Genomic DNA, 21,844 nt, shown 5'->3' on the forward strand with positions numbered 1-21,844 from the left:
ATTTGCAGCTTGTTTTTCTTCTCTGAGGAAGGGGAGGACAGTGCACACCCAAAGATCTTTCCATGTTTGGCAGCAATATGACAGGTCTTCTGAAAGACCCTGTGGAATATTTTTGCCTCAGAATTACTGACATATACATAATTGTTTGGGTTTAAGGATTCCTTCTAATGCTTTGGTTTTTAGTCTAGAGAGAACCTACAGTAAGATTTTGCCTCTCTGCAGTTCCGCACCAGGACTGGAGAAGCTCAGATGCCTTGTTTAAGCTGTGTGTGTTTAAAACTAACAGCAGGGACTGAAGTGAACAGTGAAGCTCTTGTACAGTGCCAGGAAGTACTGACACAGTGTACTTCCTCAATATTACAATATTTACATTGTGTTAATATTTTAACAGCAGGGTTTGATGGCAGGCAGAACACCTTTTTTCATTGTTTGTAGCTCAGTGAAGCATTTACATTTTTAAATTTTATTTTTACATTCAAAAGCAGAAAAGATGCTGCCCAGCAGTAAAAAATTCAGATCCTATAACTGGCTATAGATCACTCTTTTGCAGAGGAAAATTATGATTACTTCCAGGTCAAAGAATTATATGAAAACTAATGTGGTTATTATGTATGTGGGATCTGTTGCTTCAAATGGGATAAAAGCCCAACGTAGTCCCAGCTTAGCTGCAAAGATGTGTCAAGAACAAGCTCTCCCCAAGTGCTGCGTGCCCACAGAAAGATGACTCCTGTCTGAGTTTAAGGTTTACCCTAGGAGGAAGGTGGTCAAGAGTGAGCCATTAACTGCTGTGATGAGTTAACTCTGATGAATGTGGTTTGTATATAGCTGCAGCTGTAAGGGTAAATTGCATTCCTCCACTTTGATAAGATTAATATATGCATTGTATGTAAAGTCCAAAGTCACTAGCAACTAATATGAAAACAGGTAAAAGAGAATGTGAAATGGCTAAACCTTGGTTTTGTCTAAGTATATAAATCTTGCTTTAGGATTTCGGACACCTTTGTTACGTGACACCTCTGGAAGAAGTCTGAATTCATTGTTCAGCTGCCAAATGGAGTTGTGATATCAAGGTTTTATCATCAGTTCGCCACTGTCTTACTTTGTGGTACTAGACAGGTCCCTTAGTTTTCCTGTGTGCTTGTTTCCTCTTCTGGGTGGGATTGTTTGGCAGGGTATGTTTGGCAGCAGCGAGATTCTACTAAGGGGGCTGTTAGGAGAGGTCGAAATACTGTCTGGTAGTCTGTAACTCAGTTTGTCATCCTTTAATACATTTTTATGAACTATTTTTAAAGGACTGAATAGTAGATTCTCCTGCCTGAAGTTTTATTGCACTTTAACAAACCAAACAAATTCTTGAGTTTTAAATAGCAGAGATCACTACTGCTTTGAATAAAAGTCAGAGGAAATGGTCTGTTTATGAAAACCCCCTCAAATATGTATGTCCAGACAAAAAAAAATTCAAGTTCCTAATGTTGTTTAAACCTGGGGATTTTTTTTTTTTGGGGGGGGGGGGGGGGGGGGGGTGATGAAACTGCTTTCTCTTTCCACTCGTAGGAGGAAAAAATGCATTTTGGCAGTTAAAATCCCCATCTCCGTCTACCTCTCATCCACCAGTTCAACACTGCACCTTAGTGAAATTGAGTCTTCAAGGGTATGACAGTCCTACCCTGTCCAAATTTACCAAGGTCAAATGCTCACTGTTCCACAGCGACTTGGGGAACAGCTGAAGCCATTCTTGCCCCTAGCAGTTTGTTATTCCCTGTGGCTGAACTTTACACCTTCCCTCTCTTCACAGTCCTGCGTCACTGGGGCAGGTTAACTATCTGAGTGCTCCTTAAATGGCTCTAGTGCACTGTTAGCCTCTGCCCAGGGGTGCCAGTAGTAGCACTCAGGCAGAGCGCCCTGGGTCAGGTGTCTTCATCCCTGCATCCGCAGTGGGTAGCCAGTGCTGACAATTTATGGGTCTGTTCCCACTAGATGCACAAGAAGTCACAGACCATACCCTGCTACCAAACGGATTTATCCTGTCTGAACAGGGACTGTGACCTCAATGTGAACAAGCAGCAGCTTGTTTGGGCTGAATTTTCTGCTAATTATAACTGTCCCCTGGCTTGTTTTTTTCTGCAGAGACCTTTGTTTTTTCCCCAGGTTCCTTTCTGCATCAACTAAGTTAGAGTTGCTGAGGTTGGTCTTGGTTTGGCAGGTATACACTGAGTCTACCAAATTGTATCACATCTTTGCATGGAGGGAGGTCAGTTAAAAATCTCATCTCCCAGTATTCAGACGAGAGCTTTTCTTTCCTAAACATTTCCTTTTTCAGAATAGAGCTAACCTGAGGATCTTACAGGTGCTGTGCTTTGTGGCATGGGGAAGACAGGCAAGTGCTGACCCTGTGTGCTGCAGGAGCTGCTCTGCCAGTGCAGGGCAGGGATAGTTGAAAGTGAACACCTGCATCGCATGATGAACTGCACAATATTGCTTTTCTTCAAATGATCATTCTACGAGCTGAGCCAGCAGGCTAGACAGAAGCAAAGGCTGTAGCTGGCTGGGGGCACGGCTCCACCCCACAGCTGGCGGGCCTCACACCCCTGGGGCCCTGGGGTGGCAGCCAGCACAGTAGCCAGTCCCTTTTTTGGCACTCTCCTGAGTGCTAGGTTGGAATCCTGCCTCGCTGCTGCATTCAGGGCAGATGGAAGAAGAGACTCCTTATTCCCTTTCCCCTGTGAACCTCATCGGTAGCGAGGGCAGGATCTAGGCCTGTGGTTTGTGAGCCCAGCGTGTTGCATGGGCATGCACTGATATTTCTTTACTGTATGCTGACAGTTTGCTTGCTAACAAACCCAGCAAAGTTGCTAGCCAAAGAAATGTGATCAAAGTGAAATTTTATGATAGTTTGTTCTGTTTTTCCAGAATATTTCTAAAGCTCTAGCCTGGTGAAATAAGATACCTCATTTGGGGGTGGGCGAGGAGGGAGATAGATAGAAAGCAACCCCTTCCCCTGTAAAGTTTTAACATGGAAAATTCAAACTTGTTTTGGAAATGTAAGTGTTGAAGGGGTGTGTGTGTGTGTGTGTCTATATATCCTGTGTATATGCTTAAAAGTATGTAATATTCATTTATAGTATATGTATGTATGAATGGTATTGTGCCCACAGTCAGCTGTGCAGGTACAGATGACAATATTTGTTGTATGTGTAAGGATTTCACCCTGCTCACAGCTGAAACTGTAGACATGTGGAGACTGCCATTTTCACTTCTCATTGAAGTAGATCAGAAAATCTGAAGCCAGATCAAGGCTGCCTAAAGAAAAAGCAGTCTGTGGTCCTACTTAAGTTACCTCCCAATAATCACTTTTGTCAAATTTTGTCAGTGCAGAGCTTGTCATGAATATGCTAATCAAACCTTGGTTACAGGTTGGGCACGCATAAAGCTACATTTAAAAATACTAACTTTGCAAAATTAAGCACTTGGCAGTGAGGAAGTGCCACAGCTGAGGCTCCCTGTACAACCTTTGCTACTGTATGTGTCACATGTTATGGTACATTCTCCAGTGACATGACTCCATGTTTTTTTTCCCCTCTGTGGCCACTGCTTCATTAGTTGCCTGAAATGCTCACCGAAGGAGACACTGTTCAATATTGTATGTAGCTTCTGCAGTTCAGGTGAAGGCCACCAGCCTTACTTGCTGCTCACTGTTTAAAGCCTGCTCTGAAGATAAAGTACATACTTTCCTTCTGGATTCTTTGTGCTCATCACTGATACTATAATGCTCTGCACACACTGCATTAACTGTCTTTCCAGCACCCAAATTAGTGAAGTAGGGGTCTTTCCCCATTCTGAAAGGAGGAAACTAAGGTACACAAGAGCTGAAGTTTGAAGCATCTTTGTCTTAAGTATGCCATTTTTCAATCCTTAATGTTATACAGAGAGCTCTTAATGTTGAAAAAATCTTTTCCATTGATGATAGCTGTCACAGGGTGACACTGATCAAAACAAAGGCACAAAATCAGTGGCAACCTGCAGAAATTAGATTTATGGTCTCCATTCAGCAGCATCTGTAAACTCCTCTGACAGAAGGGAATTTTTTTAAAAAATTAAAAATCAGTTCTTCAGGCATCATTCATTTGCCTTAAATATTAGCAGTTGTTTTCTCCTCTCGCAGCCCTCTGCTTTGTACATTTAACACACATGTTCTAACAAATGAGGCAGGCGTTATTCTGCCTCATTACACAACCTTGATTCATCCCCAGGGCATAGTCCATCTTTACATTGGGTGAAGAAGAGATCGAGACTGGGGAGAGAGGAGAAGTAGGTGAGTGTGTTTTTAAGGATTGTGTCATAATGTGTACACACAAGGTCTTAATTAAGGTTGTATAAGCATCATGGTTCTAGCTTTTCTTAATTTGAGTGCCCAAACTGTTACCCTGATGTTCTTTTAAGTGTGTGTATATATATTTATATGTGATGCACTTAGAATTAATCAAGGAGGCTACTACGACTCTTGCTAATGGATTAGCTGTTATCAACATAGATTTATCACCTTTCAGGTCAGCCACCAGAAGGAGGTGGGATGCTCTAAACTTCAAAGAATATCCAGCTCGGCCTTTGTAACCTTGCCCTAGAGCATACTCTATTATTCTGCAGAGTAGTGCATGAGCAGTCCAGTTACCTTGCAGAAAGAGAGAGAGAATGGAACATGCCCAACATAGGACTCAAAAAAATTTTAGCAAACCAGGTCTCTTCCAAGCATGAGCAATCAGTGTTTTTTCAGACTTAACTTGATGTAGTATGGGCACTTCTTATGTTTACAAATGTAATGCCCTGATGAAAAGACAACCTTGTGCCCAACTGCAAGCATGGAGCAGTTGAAATATTTTAAACATGGACGAAACAAAGTATTTTTCCATAATTTTGTTCTTGGAAATAGCTGAGACATTTTTGATGAAGCTATCCAAAAAAAACCAGCTTGAGGCAAACACCTGGCATGGGTAATTTCAGCCAAAACAGTTAAACTTTGGCAAAGTTTGCAAACAGGTGAAGACAGAAACTTACAATAGGAAATACCTGGCAATTTATCTATATGCATCCCAGTTGCACCACCTCTGAAAGCCAGTCATCTTGATTTTTCTGAAGGCAGATGCCACTGTGTGTTTGCTCGGATCTTATGGCTTCTCTGTTATGCACCAGAGTGGCAACTGCATTTCCTAACATAAGGATATCTTTGGACTTCATTTCAAAACACTGAGTCTGTATGTCTAAAACAAAGTTGACAGTACATGTTGTCGTCTTATATGTTAGAACATTTTACATACCTTTGTGGTGTCCTTCCACTTTCCCCCCCTCTTTTTCTCCTAAAAGCAAGATAAAATATTGTGTTTAGTAATGTGTTTTGCAAATCACCATTTTGTCCTGAAGCTAGTACTCCTAGATTGTTGCGTGTAGGAAAAGCCACCATTTCCATTATACGGTCACCTGGGAGCTGGGCAGCTCTGTGGCCAGGAGGAATGATGTGTGGTACCGGAAAGGCAAGAATGATAAACGGCAGCACTGTGGTCACTTCAAAAGGTCTGAGTAAGCATTCACAGTGCCTTGTGTCCTGGGAACGCTGAGTGCTAACGTCTTGCTTGACACCAGGGAAAATCCACTTCCCTAGGCGAGCCCTCCTCTTGGGGTGTACCCTGCGAGAAGCTGAGCTGGAGTTAAGGAAACAAATCAGCTCTCCTGCAGTTCCTCCAGCACCGGCTGGAGAGCTGCCTGCCAGAATTTGCCAGCAGAGAAACTCTTCTCTGAACTGGGCAAATTTGCAGTCAGCTTTATAGCCAAAGTCGGTATGATTTGTTTGCAAAGTTAAACAGGTTTGTTTTTTTTTTTTTTAACTGCTGAAATAAATAAGAGCAAATTGTGTGAGGTCATAGCGCTCTGCCTTTCCAAACTGCTTCAGCTACAATCCCATAGCAAGCTTCTTTTCTTAGCTCCCCTCTGCTCTGTCCAGAAACCCTCTGCTCAGCCAGCACTAGGAGGGGAGAGGAAGGTTTGATGTCTCAGTGCTCTGTATTCTGAGACCTGTGGCCATGAGAAGAGCTGCAGTGGAGCCACCCTCCTCCCCGATAAAAGGCAGGGGCAGTATGAGGTCTTTGAATACTGGAGGTGCGAGTGGACTGGCTCTGAAGCTGCTGCTTGGATGGCTGTGTGCTATGCTGTACGCAAAGGCCCCTGCAGGTTTATATTAAGGTGCTGCCCAGACTAAACCAGTGCATTTTTTCTTTTTCCCTTCTAAATGCCTTTTTATCATTCAGGCTGTCACCTGTGTTTCCTGGCAAGGGCTGCTGGCTGGGGGAGGTCTGGCAGAGCTGAACACCCAGCTTTGGTGGTCTTTGTGTGGCTGCCTGAAAGATGGCTTAAAACAGAACCTGCTCTGTGAATACCTGCGAGTTAACATGTGTCAGCCGTGTGGCTGGAAGGTTTCTCCTTTGCTGTAAAGAGAGATTTTATAATGAATACTTTCCTTGTTATTAAAATGGGTAAATAAACAAATAGCTCCTACAGGAAGTATACTGTGTGAAGATGGGGCAAATAGATTGTAGCTTTCCAAACAAGGAAAAGAAAAAGGGGGGGAGTGGGGGGAACCCCAACCAACCACCCCAAGCTCCTCCTTAGTGCATTTAATCTATTAGAATGTGAAATGGCAATTTATCTTTCCCATTTCCTTTCCTTGTCAAACATATCCAGCCGTTGGAGCTTTCTCTGCTCCATACTAGAAATGCCAAGACTTGAAATTTGTTGCTGTCTTCCTCCTCCAGAGTACCATTATCATTTTTTCCATGGTACTTATCAAGCTCGCTCCTGAAAACCTCCGGAGAAAAAATGCTAATCATCCAAACTAGATTTAAACAAATTATCATTTTCAGCAAATCCATTCTGTAAGAAAATTCCCTTTCCTGTTAGCAGACTACCTGGGAGCAAATGTATCTCTGGATGTGCTGAACTGGAGCTGATTAACTTCATGAATAACTGCAAATCTTTCTTTATGAGACCACAACATGCAATAGTGGCCATGTGCCTGAGATACTGGAATCATGCTTGGTCACAGCACAGTATTCTGTGCATGTTAAAATGTTAACATGTCTCTAACTGTGATTTACAGCATCAGATAATGACCATTTTGATTCCCTATGAAATGTGAATGTAGGGAGGACATTAAAAAGGTAATTCAAATGTCAATGCAAATATTATAGTCATAGAAAAATTTAGGTTGGGGAGGGACCTCTAGCAGTCTCTAGTCCAACCTTCTGTTCAAAGTAGGACTAACTTTTGTCTTTTGTGTTGCTCAGGGGCTTCTTTTGGTTTTTTTTTTTTTGCACTTGAGTTTTGAAAAATCAACAAGGATGGCGGCTGGGCCTTGTCCCGGGGCTGTACCACTCACTGAAAAGTTGTTTTCTTTATGTCCCAACTGGAATTTCCCTTTTGCAGCTTGCGTCTGTTGCCTCTTGCCCTTTTACTGTGTACCTTTTGGAAAAGTCAGGCTGTCTCCCATATTGCTTCACTTTTAGTACTGGAAAACTGTAATCAGATCCCCCTACAGCCTTCTCTTCTCCAGGCTGAACAAACCCAGCTCCCCCAGCTTCTCCTCCTGCGTCATGTGCTCCTGGCCCTCTTGGTGGCCTCAGCTGGGCTTGCTCTGATCTGATAATAAACATTAAAAATTGTTAACTATTTTTTTCCACTGTTTCATGCAGTTGCAGTTTCCTTGGGTAGCCTTCAGGCAAACTGACTTTTGTCTTCATATGCGATGTGGATTTTGAACCAAGGAGGAATGATGATTCTTTTATCCATTTATGTATGCTTTTTCCTTTTTTGTTCCTTAAGTCATTGCCACTTGGACAGTGTCATCCTAAACATTCTTTCATCGATATAGTACATTTTGTTCCACACAGCACTACTCGCATGTAAGATAATGCTTGGGGTGAAATTACTATCTTATTTTACTGGACATTTCCCTGTGAGGATACAATCCTTGTATGTGATATCACGGCATAGTTCTCTTGCGGTGGAGAACAGTTCTCTTCTAGCGCCTCTTCTGTTCAGATGATCTCAATTTCTCCCCAAGATTATCTTGAAAATTCTTGGAAGTTCCACAATGTTTTACTTTCTTCCCCTCTCTGGTTTGCTTCTAAATCTCCTCTCTTCCACGCCACTTCAGTCACTGACCAATTCTTCTGAAATGCTGAAAGTCCCCTTTTTAACTCATGAGTTGAATTTTTGGGAGAGAAAATAGTAATTGTTTCCCTACTATTCTACTTTTCATAGTTTTTGTACTCTAGATGTTAGTTCAACGTCAAATTTCATTGTGCCTTAGCCAGTGAAATGAAACAGGAAGAATAATAAAGATTCTATGGCACTGTTGCTGATTTTATTATTGCATTGAATTACTGTGATGGGAGGCTTTTAACTTCCTGTATGCAGAAGGGAGAATAAATGCCACTAATGATGATAAACACACATGTCTGAATAGAGTAGCTAAGAGGTATCTTCATTAAGTCAGTGAGTCATCAATAGATAGCAACATTTTAAGTTCCATTTTAAGAAGCTACAGTATGAGGTAAGGGCTATTCTGAGAACAGTCTTGAATCAAAGTGGAGCAACTACAACTTGCTTCACTTAAAGTGAAAAAACAATAAAGGGGAGTGTAACATTTTAAACAGGCCCAGGACAGCCTATGAGAAATGCTGGGTGCTCTTTAGTGAAAGAGGAGTGACATTGCCCTAAACCAAAGACACAGATATGAACTGTAGCCCACATAGCATTCACACCAAACCTTTCTGGATGAATACCACCTGGAAAGAACACTATGAATAAAAGTAGGCTTGTGAAGGGAGATGGCCAAAAAGCTTCATCTTAAAGTTTGTCAAGAAAGGGTGAAGTCACAAAAAAAGAAATTTAGTCTTCTCACAGGACAGTGAAACATGTTGAAAATGCTACAGGAGGGAGAACAGAAGAGCTGTCCTACATGGAGGGGTGTGGAGCAAGGATTAGTAAGTAATAGTGAGGATAGGAATTAGTTAAGGTAGAGTGATTGCTGGGGAGAAAGATGTAGAAATGGGACTCGTATGGGTGGAGCCAGGACTGAATTACACACTAGAGCTTCCAGTTTATCTGGAATGGCACGTTAAGTCAAACTGAGAATGGGTCCATTTGATTGCAGACCACCAAGCAGGGTATCTGCATGGAGAAACAGAGCAAAGTGATGCAGACATCTACAGTGCCTTTAATGAAGCCTCAGTGGAGCAGGGTGAAAGAGCTTGTCCATGTGAAGCTACAGCCATGTCTACATTTTTTGAAATGTTTTATACAGACAAGTCTGAAACATTTAAATCAATCTATCTAAACATGTACTTGTGCACGTAAAATTTATGTAGTTCATCAGTTTTGTGGATACACATCAACTTTATCAAATGCATCATATGCGTGTGTTCAGGCATATTATCACAATGCACTTTTCAGAAAATGAGACTAATTTCAAAGGCATTTAGAAACGAATTGGTAACTCAGACACAGATGGCTGCAAAGGCGGAGGTGGGGAATGGGGAAAGATGAGTTCTGGCAAGGAATCATATTCGGTGCAGGTGCGCTTGTTTCAGAAGAATGGGATGCTGTCTGGGAATGAATGAGATCCATTCCTCAGCAGCGCATACAACCTGCCAAACACCCTGGGTGGCCTCCAACAGCCTCAGAGACTTTTGGTCAGAGAGAAGTTCTAAAAATGTCTCAAGTTGCTGGCATTCCCGTGCAAAAGCTGTATTAGTCAGGAGCTGTGGGGCATTCCTGGCTGTTTGGCGAGTGGGCAGAGTTAAGGTTACTTAGATGACCTGAACTGAGTGCGCACACACTTTCAAAGGATTTGAGTATGTAATGAGGAGTTTTAATTTCTGCGGTCAATTTTTCAGAAAGCTGCCTTGTTTCCCAAAGGGTTTTTTGGCAGAAGTTGAAGTTAGATCCCTGCTCCTTTAAGTGCATCCAGACTTGGTGGAACTTGAGAACAGCTTTTTATGTGGTTTGCATCCATACCATCCTTTCCGTACTTTGATCTGTACCCTCTCTGCATTATGGTGTCTATGACTGTCACTTGCGTGTCGTCTTCTGCTCTCCCTCTATCATCCAGAACGCAGAGGTTTAGGTGGTGATTCTGCAGCTTTGGGAAGTCATTAATAAACTTGAGCTAGCAAAGCAAACCCGTGCAGTTGTACCGGCTTGCTCTGCAATGGCTTTTGAAATACTGTCATGCACGCTCTCATGAGCACTGGGAGTAGGTTGCTCTCGGACTTGAAGGTTTTGGTTAGAAAATAGTATGGAAAGACAAATGAAGCACGAATGCAGTCATGTGGAATTACCTGTTAGTAGAACATTTCTCAAAGTGTCTTTGCCTTCCTCATAGACTTTTAGCTCCAAAAATAATAAGAGACACTGATAAATAAGTAATTAATATGAAATGGTGGGGAACAAGAAATGTATTCACTCTTTTTGTGATAGAAATTTTGAGAGTAGAACAGGGTAAATAGAATGTAGCAAGAAGTAACATCTGTTTGATGCTATGACTGGTGTTGCAGGTTATTGAATTAGGCACAAGTAATTGCCTGGTAGTTTGGCTTGCCTGGTTACTTTAGAGTTTTCCTTTGTTATAATTGGTCTTGGGTACACCAAACAAAGGCAAAAAGATTATTGCAAGATATAAGAGCAGAATTAGCCTTCTGCAGGGATGTGGCACACCCTATAAATTTATCATTTGATATTTTTTCCTTTTGTACGTAGTCTTTGTCTGCTTTCTCCACATTCTTAGCATGTCTCAGAAATTCCAGCATTTTTAGCAGTGAATCAGTGAGAAGAAGGGGAAAAGGCCTGTAATTGCTTTTTCCATTGTGCTTGTTAAAACCACATTGTGGGAAATGGACCCAAACACTGTCTTTTAAGTGGTGTTGAGTATGAGGCAGGTGGTATTAACTCAGGACTGCATTAACTCTTTTCAAATCTCTTTCCTGTTTCCTTGAGGAAACATGCCTGGTGTATATATGTGGCAAGGGCTGTTTGCCTGCCTCTTGCATTGACATTTTAATTTGGTCCATGATATAAATATCATTTCCCTAATCCCCCTTGCCCTGACCCTGTTTTGTCTTTTCTTCAAAGTGAGTTGACTTTTTTTTTCTTTAAGGAGGGGGGAGGAGATGGGAATGGTGGCTGGCTGCTCTAGTTTGGAGCATTAAATGCTTGGGGAAAAAAATCTCAGGGTAACTGTTGTTTCTTTCTTTGTATTCACATGGAAATTTTTAATCTCCATCAAAGGATCAGGAGAAAATAACGTTGAGATTCAACAAGAGAGCTCCCAGCTTACATGGAATTTTTAAATGTTATTTGGCTTTATCCTTTAAGCGATGAGAACCATGAACTATGTACCTACAGGGTTCAGAATTAACTTCTCTCTTTCTTCCAACACACCCTTTTTTTTTTTTTTTTCCTTCTCCCTCCCTTTTTCTTACATCCTTTTGTTCTGTATAAACATGCAACTTCTTTTTGGCCAAAACTATAAGTGCCTTAGGATTTGTTTTGTTGTATTTATGTATACATTTCTAACATTAATTATGAGCACCAGTCTGAAATACAGCCTCATGTTCTCCTTTTGATGTAATCTGAAGAATCTCTGTTGAAGGCCATGGAGCTAAGATCAGAACCCAACCCACTGTATGCTTGCATAGTCATACAAGAGCCAACACTAGCCTGTTGGGAAAAAAAAAAAGGCAAAAGTAGGTATAAAAGGGCTAATAATCTGTTTGTTTGTAGTGGGGAATCACGAATACTGTCTGCACCTGTAAATGTAGCCAATTGTGCTAATAACGATAGCAAGGGAGACCCCCTGCAACTAGCCCATGGAGAGTAACGGCAAATTTCACAGGTGGGTGCTGAGAGCAATGGTAGATTTCATGCTTCATCACAGATTAATAAAACAGGGAGTATATTAAAATGCTAATATTAATACCGTTTTATGGTGTTTAACGTTAAACATGGAAAATGAAAATGAATGACAGCTGGTAAATGGAGCTGACTGTTGCGTTCAGGGTGTCTGAAGTTAGTGAGAACTAGCTGCAGGAAATAAAAGCTATGGATGCTCCTATTCCTGCTGTGGGTCAAGCCAAACAGCACCTCCTGGTACCTAGACTCTTGCAAGTTCACCTAAACTTAGACTTAAATAGACTCTTCTGATATTATAAAATATTTGATAACATCTTTTCTTTACCAGCATTGGTTAGAACCATTATTTTCTGGCTTATATGAAAGACAGAGTCTCCAGCAATACCTATGTCTGAGAGCAGAAATCACAGTACATTGAAGCGTAATTGTAAAGTATATTTTTTTTTTAAGTTTAGGTGGTCAACATTTGGTTTTTTCCCCAAAACTCTTCTTGTGTTTCTGTTGGCTCCATTGTTCTTCATTTCTTACTGAAGTTTCAATAAGCTTCCCTTCATCCCAGAGGCAGTTACATTTCAGCAACAAGTAAAAGTTGGCCCTCTGTGGGCTGTAATGTATGTAATGTAATATCATACAATATAATAGGATATAATATACATAGATACAAACTCAATTCTGCAATATCATAGACACTTCTAATTTAATCTATGGTTAAAACTCACTGAAAACTTCTGCATAGCTGTGTTTAAAGATCTAGGGTATTTTCACCTAATGTTCTTCACAAGTAAAAATTTTAATTCAGCCAAACCTTATCTGTGCCCTTGCTGTCACACAAAAATCCCAGGAACACTGGGAAGATGTCATAGTGCACAGGGTCCAAGGATAAAGGGATTCTAAGGGCATGGTACTGATTCCTCTCTGATGTCGTTAGTATTTGGTAAAGTTACAATTGTTTGACCGAGTATCAATTTTTGTATCTTAAGGTTTTCGGCTTTAAATAAAATCAACCTTGAATATCCTAGGTTTATAACACTTAGGTCTGAGTCTACAGTCTTTAGAGCTAAGTGCAAATGACTGAGGTGTGCTCTGAGCTATTAGGTACATTTAATATAGACTTTTCCAGGGGTTACCTTTGTTTTTTTAAATTTTATCTTCTCTTGAATTCTCAGCTGTTTCTTGCATACACGCCATGAATTTCAACTGCCCTGTTGTCTTCACTTCCCCCACATATGCACTGTCTCTTGCCAACACCCCCTTTGGTGTGACCCGCTGTGTGAATGGAGGATTCTATCCCAGATATAATTCTAATTTTTATATGCTTAAGATATGATCTGAATCAACCCCTTTCAAAATTGCTGCCATCCCCTGTTGTTCTCGTGGGACTGAAGCCACATAAGGTGCTCCAGGGATTAGTCCCACTTTCCTTTACAAGAAACAATTTGACGGCACTCTCAATCTTTGGCTGTTTAGTTGAAAACCTACTACTTTCTGTCAAGGTGAAAACAGACAGATGTCACTTCAAAAATAAAATTTTGGGGAATGAAAGATCACAAAAAAGTCTCGTCACCTGAGCTGGAATTTATGAAAGCATGTTTATTTTGGCAAATGTTTCTCAAAAGCAGGTTCATTTTTATCCTCTCTACCATCTGGATTTTCCTGTGAGGTGTCAGAGCATGGTTGCTCTGATTTGGCTTAGAACTGCCTTTCTGCCAAAATTTTGTGTGTGTCCCCTCCTCTGCTTCTGTCTACCTTCCCACTTACTTTCTCCTGGTCATAGTAGATTTTTCCTTAAGCTGATCTCAGTGGGTATTTAATTCTTGCTTCTTGGTGCTAAAGAAAACAACAAGCTTAGAAACCAGGGTGATGCCAAGTTTTAAAACCTGAAGAGAATAAAAAAATACATTCTTCAGCATAGAGACTTACACTTATTTCTTCTTAATATAGGCACGGGTAGTTCAGGATTTGATTGTAAGAATTTTTAACACACTAGACCAGGAACCTTTTTGGTTTGTTTTCTCCTGAATCTAGGTTACAGGCTAGCTGGGTCTTCCAAACTTGTGCTAATTTTTTTCTCTCATGATGAAGTTTTTCAGTCCTATTCCTCCATTGATTTAAATGCCTTTCCTAGTGCCAGCCAGATGTTTGGTTTCCCCCTCTGTTGACAGTCAGGTAATATTCTCATGCCATCACTTCGTATATCCACATTTGCAAGATCTGTCACAAAAAATGTTGTCACTGAGTGCCTTACTGCGTATTTTCCAATACTTTCCAAAGGCAAACTCCTTTAATGTCATATATAAATTCTGCTTAAACAGCAAGCAAAGGCAAACCTTCCTGGTTTTCCTTTTCCAGTAAGGAGGGTGTGTTTCCGAGCCATATCTTATGGATGACCTGGAGATTTACTCCACCTTTGCCGACGCAATGTGGCTGGCACTTCAGAGAATTGCAGGGAAGCTTCAGGAGTTTGGCCAAGAAAGAGTAAACTGTCAAAAACCAGGCAAAACTTTGTCTTTCCCCGTTTCCACTGCTTTCCTTTCCTACCACGTTGTGTTGTCCTCTGCATCAGGCTATTTAAGACTGCCAAATACTTGGATATTTTATAGGTAATGTATCTTATAAATGCCATGGCCAGCCTCTGAGGGAAACACAGGATTGTCGGTTTTGGATGGAGTATAAAACCCAAGCAGGAAATCATTGCTGAATGGCACAGCTGTGGGCAAACATTTTAAGCTAGTAAAGTGCCCATCTGCACAGCCACACGTGTGTTGGAGTGCGGGGCCAGGATGGCCGTGGCAGAGCACGCCTGTAAGTGGTTAGCAGGGAGAGATTTGGTGATTAAAGAATGAAGTGTTTTGCTTCATTAGTTCCTGAAATACAGATCTCTGAAGGTGACTATAAACTTATTTTCAAGGAGAAGAGACTGAAGACTAGAGCATTTTCCTTGTCTGTAATGAAAAATAAAAGTGGAATTTCAGATCTGGGATGGGTTAGATCATCCCACTGCAAGACGGAGGATATGACACAACCTACAGTTGAGGACTGAAGGAGAAGTTTGTCAAGAAAAAGGAAAACACTGTATTTGTTCATAGGCCTGCACTGGTGATCGCAACTGAATCTTCCCATCAAAGTTAGAGAAAAGAAAGACTCTTTTGGTCCTTTTCCTGTTCTCTGTCATTGACCTGAACAGGAGCCTGGGTGGGTTATGAGCTGTGTGTTTCTTAAAGTTTGAACTGTTTAAGATCCCCCTTTGCTAGAGATTTTGTCAACCAAAATCACTTTCAGGATACTCATTCTAGTACTTCCCTTTTTTAATTTAACCTAGTTTTTGCTGTCTTCCATTCTAAGTAACTCCTCTTTCTTTGCAGGTTATCATTTGTTGAGTTCCTGTAGCCAAGTTCTCTGTGTTAGTTCTCCCAATCGTTCCTCTGAAGTTTAGCACTTCCTCTTATACATGCCAAGTTTGAGTTCATTTTCCGCATGATTTTCCCAAGCACTATTTTAAATAATCCACAATTCAGTAACTAAATGCAGATTGTTAAAATAATGAAACAACAACAATAAAGCTCTTTTAAGACTGCATCTCACACACTCCAACTTCAAAAACTATTGATTTGGGGTTTCTTTCTAAATACTTCATTGAAAAATAAAATTATCTTCTAATAGTCAAAATTAAATTACCAGGGTTATAATCCCATTTTATCGTACATATTTGTATGTTGGGGAGGGTTTTTTCTTGATTCGTTGTAATATATAAATCAATGCAAGTGTAAAAATAATTTATTGCTCAGGGTCCTTGTTTGAGGCATAGGTGGCTTGGGGTCAAGTCCCTGCTTTATCACAAACCCCTTGTGATTTCTCTGCCTCCTCCTATTGGGGGTGTCAAAACAAATATAATAAAAGTTGAAATCTGTTCGCAGGGAAGATGGGTGTATTGCCAGCTGAAGCCTTTGGAAGCTTTCTGTTGCCTGATGTATTTTGGATTGGGGCACCTAAAGAGTGTTGAAACTCTTGGGACGTAAACTTATTAAAATGTACTGATTTTTCTTGGTTAAAGAACTGAGTCTTTAAAACATTCTTGATGTTTCGTGTGAGCAGGAGGACATCATTAATGTCTGTGTCATAAATATTTTAAGAAACAGATATTTCACATATCCTTGACCATTCCCATTTTCTTTGTCACATAGAAAAGGAGCCTCTTGGGTTTTTTCTCCATAGGCACTTTATTCTCTTTTCCTCTCAGTTGATGCCATTTTTTAAGACACATAAAGTGGATTTCAGTTGTCATTAGGATGTTGCTACTGTTCTGCATTCCATCTGTACACAAGCACAAATTGCAGGGCGATGCTATATTAAATGATAGGCATCTCTGTTAAAATATAGCAGAATTTGTTCTGAAGGTGAAGCTTCTTCCTCATTTTGAATCTTCCTTATATCGTAATCTGTTAAGGAAGCATGTGACTAGTGGACATTTTCTTAATGCCAGGTATCTTGAAGTACCTGACATTTTTATTTGTTCTCATGAAAAATGTCCAGAATGTCTCATAACGTTATGCAAAGAAGATGAAGACATGTAAGTTTTAGCGTTCGTGGACTTCATGTGTGCTGCTTCTTCCCCAGGACAATCACATCTCTCCGGAGTGAACTGATTCCACACCTGGTTAGGAAACAGTTCTCTTCTCCTATATCATTGCAGCAAGGACTAGACAAAAAAGAAGAGGACCAGAAGAAAAAAGAACAAGCATCCCTAGGTCAGTAAAAGCATCAAAGATCTAATGAAGGTTTTAAAGCCTGTTTACTACAGCTGAATTACTGGGCAGAGTAAAGAATTAGCCTGAACCACTAGTTCAGGGATTTTTTTTTTCCTCTTATACTTCATGATAGCAAAGATTATAGTGGATTTCTTTTTCAAACACTACTGTGTATTATATAAATATTTTTGTCCTTCCTTATTTTGGTGTAAATCAAGAGCAAATCAGCTAGGGGCTTTATATTTTTTCTTCTGGAATACAGTACAGGTAAATGCACTTTTGAATATTTTATTTTAGGAGGGAGTTCCTAAAATTGCATAGAGCAACAGACTAAGCCTTAACCTCCCTGCACTGGGAACTGGACAGAATCTCAGATCTTGGAATTTAGTTTTAGTATTTCTGCTGTCTCCTTGTGTGACCTTGGGCAAAACATTGCATCTGTCCCGATGCCTTGGTTCCCACCTGCAGAATAAAAATAAGCACTTACTACATGTGATAAAATCTGTTAATGATTGCTAAGTATCTAGCCATTCAGAAGATGTGAGGAAAAGATTTCCCTTCACAAACAGTATTTTAATAGTATCCCTCTTCAGCAAGTATTTCATTAAATCCTGTCTAACTTCATGCATGTGTGTGTTCTCCAGACATTTATAGCTTTATAAAGGAAGATAATAGCTTGCTGAAACCTGCTCCAGATAACTCTTGTTGGAATGATCATAGAGGAGATATGAATGAATCTCTCCATGAAGGAAAAGTGCGCTGCTACGTCCACATAATGAAAGAGGGACTGTGCTACCGAGTGAATACTCTTGGGTTGTATATTGAAGCTAACCGACAGGTGAGAAAAATACAGAGCTGCCACGTGGAAATACAGCAGTAGTTTATGGGACATTTTAGCCTCCAGGAGTGGCTCCCAGAAATACAACTAAGGAGCGTGTGGGAATTGAACCAGTGCCATGTTATCTAGGCACATCACCCTAATGGTTGCTGGATAAGGACATGAAGCCAGGAAGCAGTTCTGTCACTAATTTATTCCATAGCTTTGATTTAGCGAAGAAAACCCCCACCCCACACATTCTTCTGGGTTTTTTGGGTGACAAGACCTGCAGCCAAAGAGCCAAGAAGCATGGAAAATGAGGCTGGAAGTAGCTTTGATAGATCATCTAATCAATGTCCTCCATGTCCTAAAAGCAAGATCAGTTCTGACTGGACTCTTCCTAACAGATGTTTATCTAAGTGATAATGACAAAGTTTATTAAAGTTTTGCAGGAAGACTTAAACTACCTATATATTCAATTTGCCTAATGCTTTTCATTATGAAAGAATTATTTTATGGACAGGTTTCACTACAGTGGCACTCCAGGTAAACACAGAGGTGAAATGTTGATGTGTCATAGCTTTTACTTTCACGCTACTGAGAATTCATAAAATAAAAGATCACAGAGGAGGATTAGAGAAATCCTGTACTAGCTTATGAGCTGATGATTACAAGCTTTTAATATGTTTGGCGGGGGGGGTGTTGGTTTTTTTTTCCTACGCTGGCTGATGCAATGTACAAGTTCTCACTTCACTCTGCTAGTGATGAACTTTTTTGCTATCAGAAGTGAACAGTTTCCTCTAATTTTGAAAGACAGATAGGGAGTGCAGTAGGGAAAGACTCAAGTTTTCTGGAACTGGGGCTGGGAGAGCAATAAAGTTGTATTGGGGATCCTGGAATTGGTCACTGTCTTGCCTTTGCTCTCAGATTGAGTTGATTTCTTTTTAATAAAATGAATGGATGAATTTATGCAAATTAGAATTGCAGCATGGCAGAGTGAGTTCACACACTGGAGCTCTTTTTCCTTGGTGCCTGTAGAGGACCATAGAAAAAACGTTATTTGCTTTGCAGTTAGGGACATGAGGAAGAGAGGAGGGAGGCAGCACTGCTTCAGAAAGGGACAACTTTCCCCAAGAATATCAGGAACAAGTGTGCCCAAAGGGTTAAGGGAGAATGCCGCTTGCTAGGGGAAGTGTGCGTGTACATTTGGCAGCAGCCGCTTCAGTAAAAAGTTATTGAGTTGAGCCAGTCAGACTCCATGTGGGTTTTTTTGTGTTGGTTTTCTTTTTTTTTTTTTAAGCTAAATATTCTACATTTTGGTCAGTTCAGGAAATGTGTTTGCTCCTGGGTGGTACATAGAATTAGTATTTTGAAATCACATTGGGGCCTTCAATGTTGGAAAGGATTTTCTTTGAATTTTTAACTTTTCCAGATTGGTAAAATTTCTAAGGAAACTATGTGGAGGTAAAACATAAAATGGAGCTTAATGAGGGGCTGTGAGAAAGGAGTTCCTTTTTGCAGTGCCACTGCATTTTGTTTCTCTTGCTAATCCTCATAAAAGACACACATTTAATTTTATCAAGGGGTTTTACCTGTTTTGTTGGTCTCTAAGGAAGACTTTTGGTGTCTTGTTTTGCTCTTATCTTGGTCTTCATAGACCAGATTCTGATTCCCTGGCTACAAAGCCACAACCTATAACTTTGCTGTCCAAGAGAACAGGCTCATGGAGCAGTAGCAGTCCAGTCCAGTAGCTGTGGGAAGGAATGGCATCCTAACCCATTGCCCTTCTGGTGAGGAAACACCTTCCTGACATCATTTCACTTCCAGCTGGGTTTCTGGATGCCAGCAGCCTGTGTGTGGGCAGGTGGGTTCAGGAGGGAGTTATCTTCAATAGCAGGAAATAGTTTCTTTGTAAGATGAATTAAAAGCAAACACATCTTAAACCTTCCCTTGACCCAGGCACTCCCTCTGACTCCTGCCCCTTATCTAACCTTCCTTTTCGGAGCAAAATGCTTGAGCTGGTAGCTTTCTTGGGTCACCCCTCAGGCTGCACTGCCATTGACTGATTCTAATAAGGGCTTTGCTCTGGCCAGTGAAATGCTTTCTTTATTTCACAACACCACCTTTCCACTGAGGAGGGCAAAAGCCTTTCCTCGTTTCTTTCCCCTCCCACAGAGCAACACTGGATAGTAGGAATCTTCTCAACCTATGCTGTAGGTATGCTTTGGTGTATGTTCCTCTCTTGGATCTATCTGTTGTGGCTGCCCAGCTATATGTCAGGTGAGGACAGCATCCATTCAGCAAGCCAGCATCATCCAGGTGGACTGGCCTAGTTTGTGTTTTGGTAAGCTGGTGGTTTTCAGTAGCATCTGCACCTTGGACTAAAGGATCTAACCTACTCTTGTTTTTTTTAAAAAAAAAAAAAAAAACAAACACAACAAAAAACAACCCACAAATCTAGTGGGAAGGGCCATCTTCAAGACGTAAGGAGCTACAGATGTGGAAATTTCTACTGGGGACAATAGGCAGCCTGAAATGATAGCTCATCTGAGCTCATCTCACTTATCTGAATGAAGTGTTAGATGTGAAAATTCTTATTCTATGAAAAACAGCACTATTTTTCCATCCTTGCATGCTGGAAGGGAAATGGGCTGGTCATATTATGAATATCCAGAGAATTTCTTTCAAGTATCATCTCATTTGAGATGTTGAGATATTTTTTTCTGATCCGATCCCAACTTCTTCAGATCTGTGGGATCTGCTTCTTGAGGTTCACTCTCTAGCCATCAGTTCTGTTGTCCCAGCTTTCTCAGGAAGTCATTTTACCCAGTCTACTGTATGGCAGCTCCCTTGTAGTAGCCAAAATTAGCACAGCAGTAGAGATCTCAAAGATAAACTTTCCTAAGAGTTTTTTAAAAATAGGTGCCAGGGTAGAGAAAAGAGACTTAATGAGTGCCGCTTCCTTCCCTCAGGCAAACCCAGTTACACCGTCACTGTGCTGAGACTCCAGTTGACCTCCCAGATGGACAGTCAGTGCATACATCCTGCCTGGCCGACAGCATGTGTGGAGCTCCACACTAGCCCCGGCACATGTTGCCTTGCACTCAGGCATATGACTTGTCGTGTCACAGACCTTAGTGCTCATGGATCACTCTGCCGCTGTCTGTATCCCTCATGTTTCTTCGACACACATCTCTGTCCTACCAAGATGCATCATACATTGCATCACCCCTACAAATAAATCTATACAGCACTGTGTCTGTGCATTGCTGCGAGACTCCCACCTCCCCTGAAATCTGTGCTGTCATCGCCTCTTCTGTGGTGTGTGACCTTGGACCCAGCCTGACGCCAGGAGATGCAGAATGCCTCAGGCTGCTCTTTCACCCAGAAAGGGAGGAATGATGGAGTGATACCGCATCCTCCTACAATGCTGGCTACCCTTTCTTTTCAGGAGCCAGTTTGGAATTGCTCTCCATGGGTTTGTTCTTGGCTACCTCATGGGTCGTGTCTCTCTCTATTACCATCGCTGATTTGTCTGCTTATCTAACACCTGCCTTCTCTCTGTCAAGAGCCTTTTCTCCTGCAGCTTTCCACCATCTGGAATAGCCACTTGATCAACTTTAGTTTCTTTCTCCTTAAACATCTGAAATACTTTTTTGTTGCCTGTACCTCAGCATGCTACCTTATTGAGTGGGCTGACCATAGTCATCTTTTCATGCCAGTTTACTGGTTTATATTTGATATTACTTGCTTCCCCCCTTGCATTACTGAATGGTGTAAAACACGTTGAGCTGCATTTGAAATGGCAGATGCTGGACATTGTAGTAAGGTAACGGATGTCACTGTTCAGCTGGAGTCAGCCTGCTTGCTGCTTCTCCACAGGTGGGAAGCTGAGTTGAGAGGAGGCATGCAGTGCATTGCAGTGGAAGTATACCTGTCTCCTTTACAAAAGGGGAAGATGATAAATCACACATATCTGGTTGCAGATTTAAAATGCAGGAACCTTCGTTTTCCTTTAAGTTGAAATGTTTATGGTAGATGCACTAGTGCGATGGAAACCAAAGCCATCTTTGAGCTGTTTATGTAACATATGGGTACAGCACTGTCACGTTAACTTGTGACGTACATTTTTCCATCCAGGTTCCCAAGCTGTTGCTTAATCTGGGTCTGGAAGAGCCACTGGTTCATGGGTCTGCACAGGTCACTGACAGAGGCATGGTAAGTGTTCCCTTTCCCTGGCTCTGCTCTTTGAATACGGTGTGCATGCCCTCTGCTTCAAGAACTGCCTTTCTAAAATTGAGTCCCACTGTTGGAAGTGAAGCTG

The 21,844-nt window shown here is 41.2% G+C and overlaps 1 protein-coding gene across 2 annotated transcripts in view; it reads left to right on the forward strand.

The window, feature by feature from the left end:
- The window catches only part of EIF2B3 (eukaryotic translation initiation factor 2B subunit gamma), a 104,825-nt gene that overhangs the window by 56,604 nt on the left and 26,377 nt on the right, over positions 1 to 21,844 (forward strand). For both annotated transcript variants that reach the window (XM_075097795.1, XM_075097794.1), the window contains 3 exons: positions 16,573 to 16,703; positions 17,348 to 17,541; positions 21,661 to 21,738. In XM_075097795.1, the coding sequence (XP_074953896.1) occupies positions 16,573 to 16,703; positions 17,348 to 17,541; positions 21,661 to 21,738 (403 nt within the window). The remainder of the gene's footprint in view (positions 1 to 16,572; positions 16,704 to 17,347; positions 17,542 to 21,660; positions 21,739 to 21,844) is intronic.

The sequence above is a fragment of the Phalacrocorax aristotelis genome, chromosome 6, assembly GCF_949628215.1.
Source record: "Phalacrocorax aristotelis chromosome 6, bGulAri2.1, whole genome shotgun sequence".
NCBI classification, from domain to species: Eukaryota; Metazoa; Chordata; class Aves; order Suliformes; family Phalacrocoracidae; genus Phalacrocorax; species Phalacrocorax aristotelis.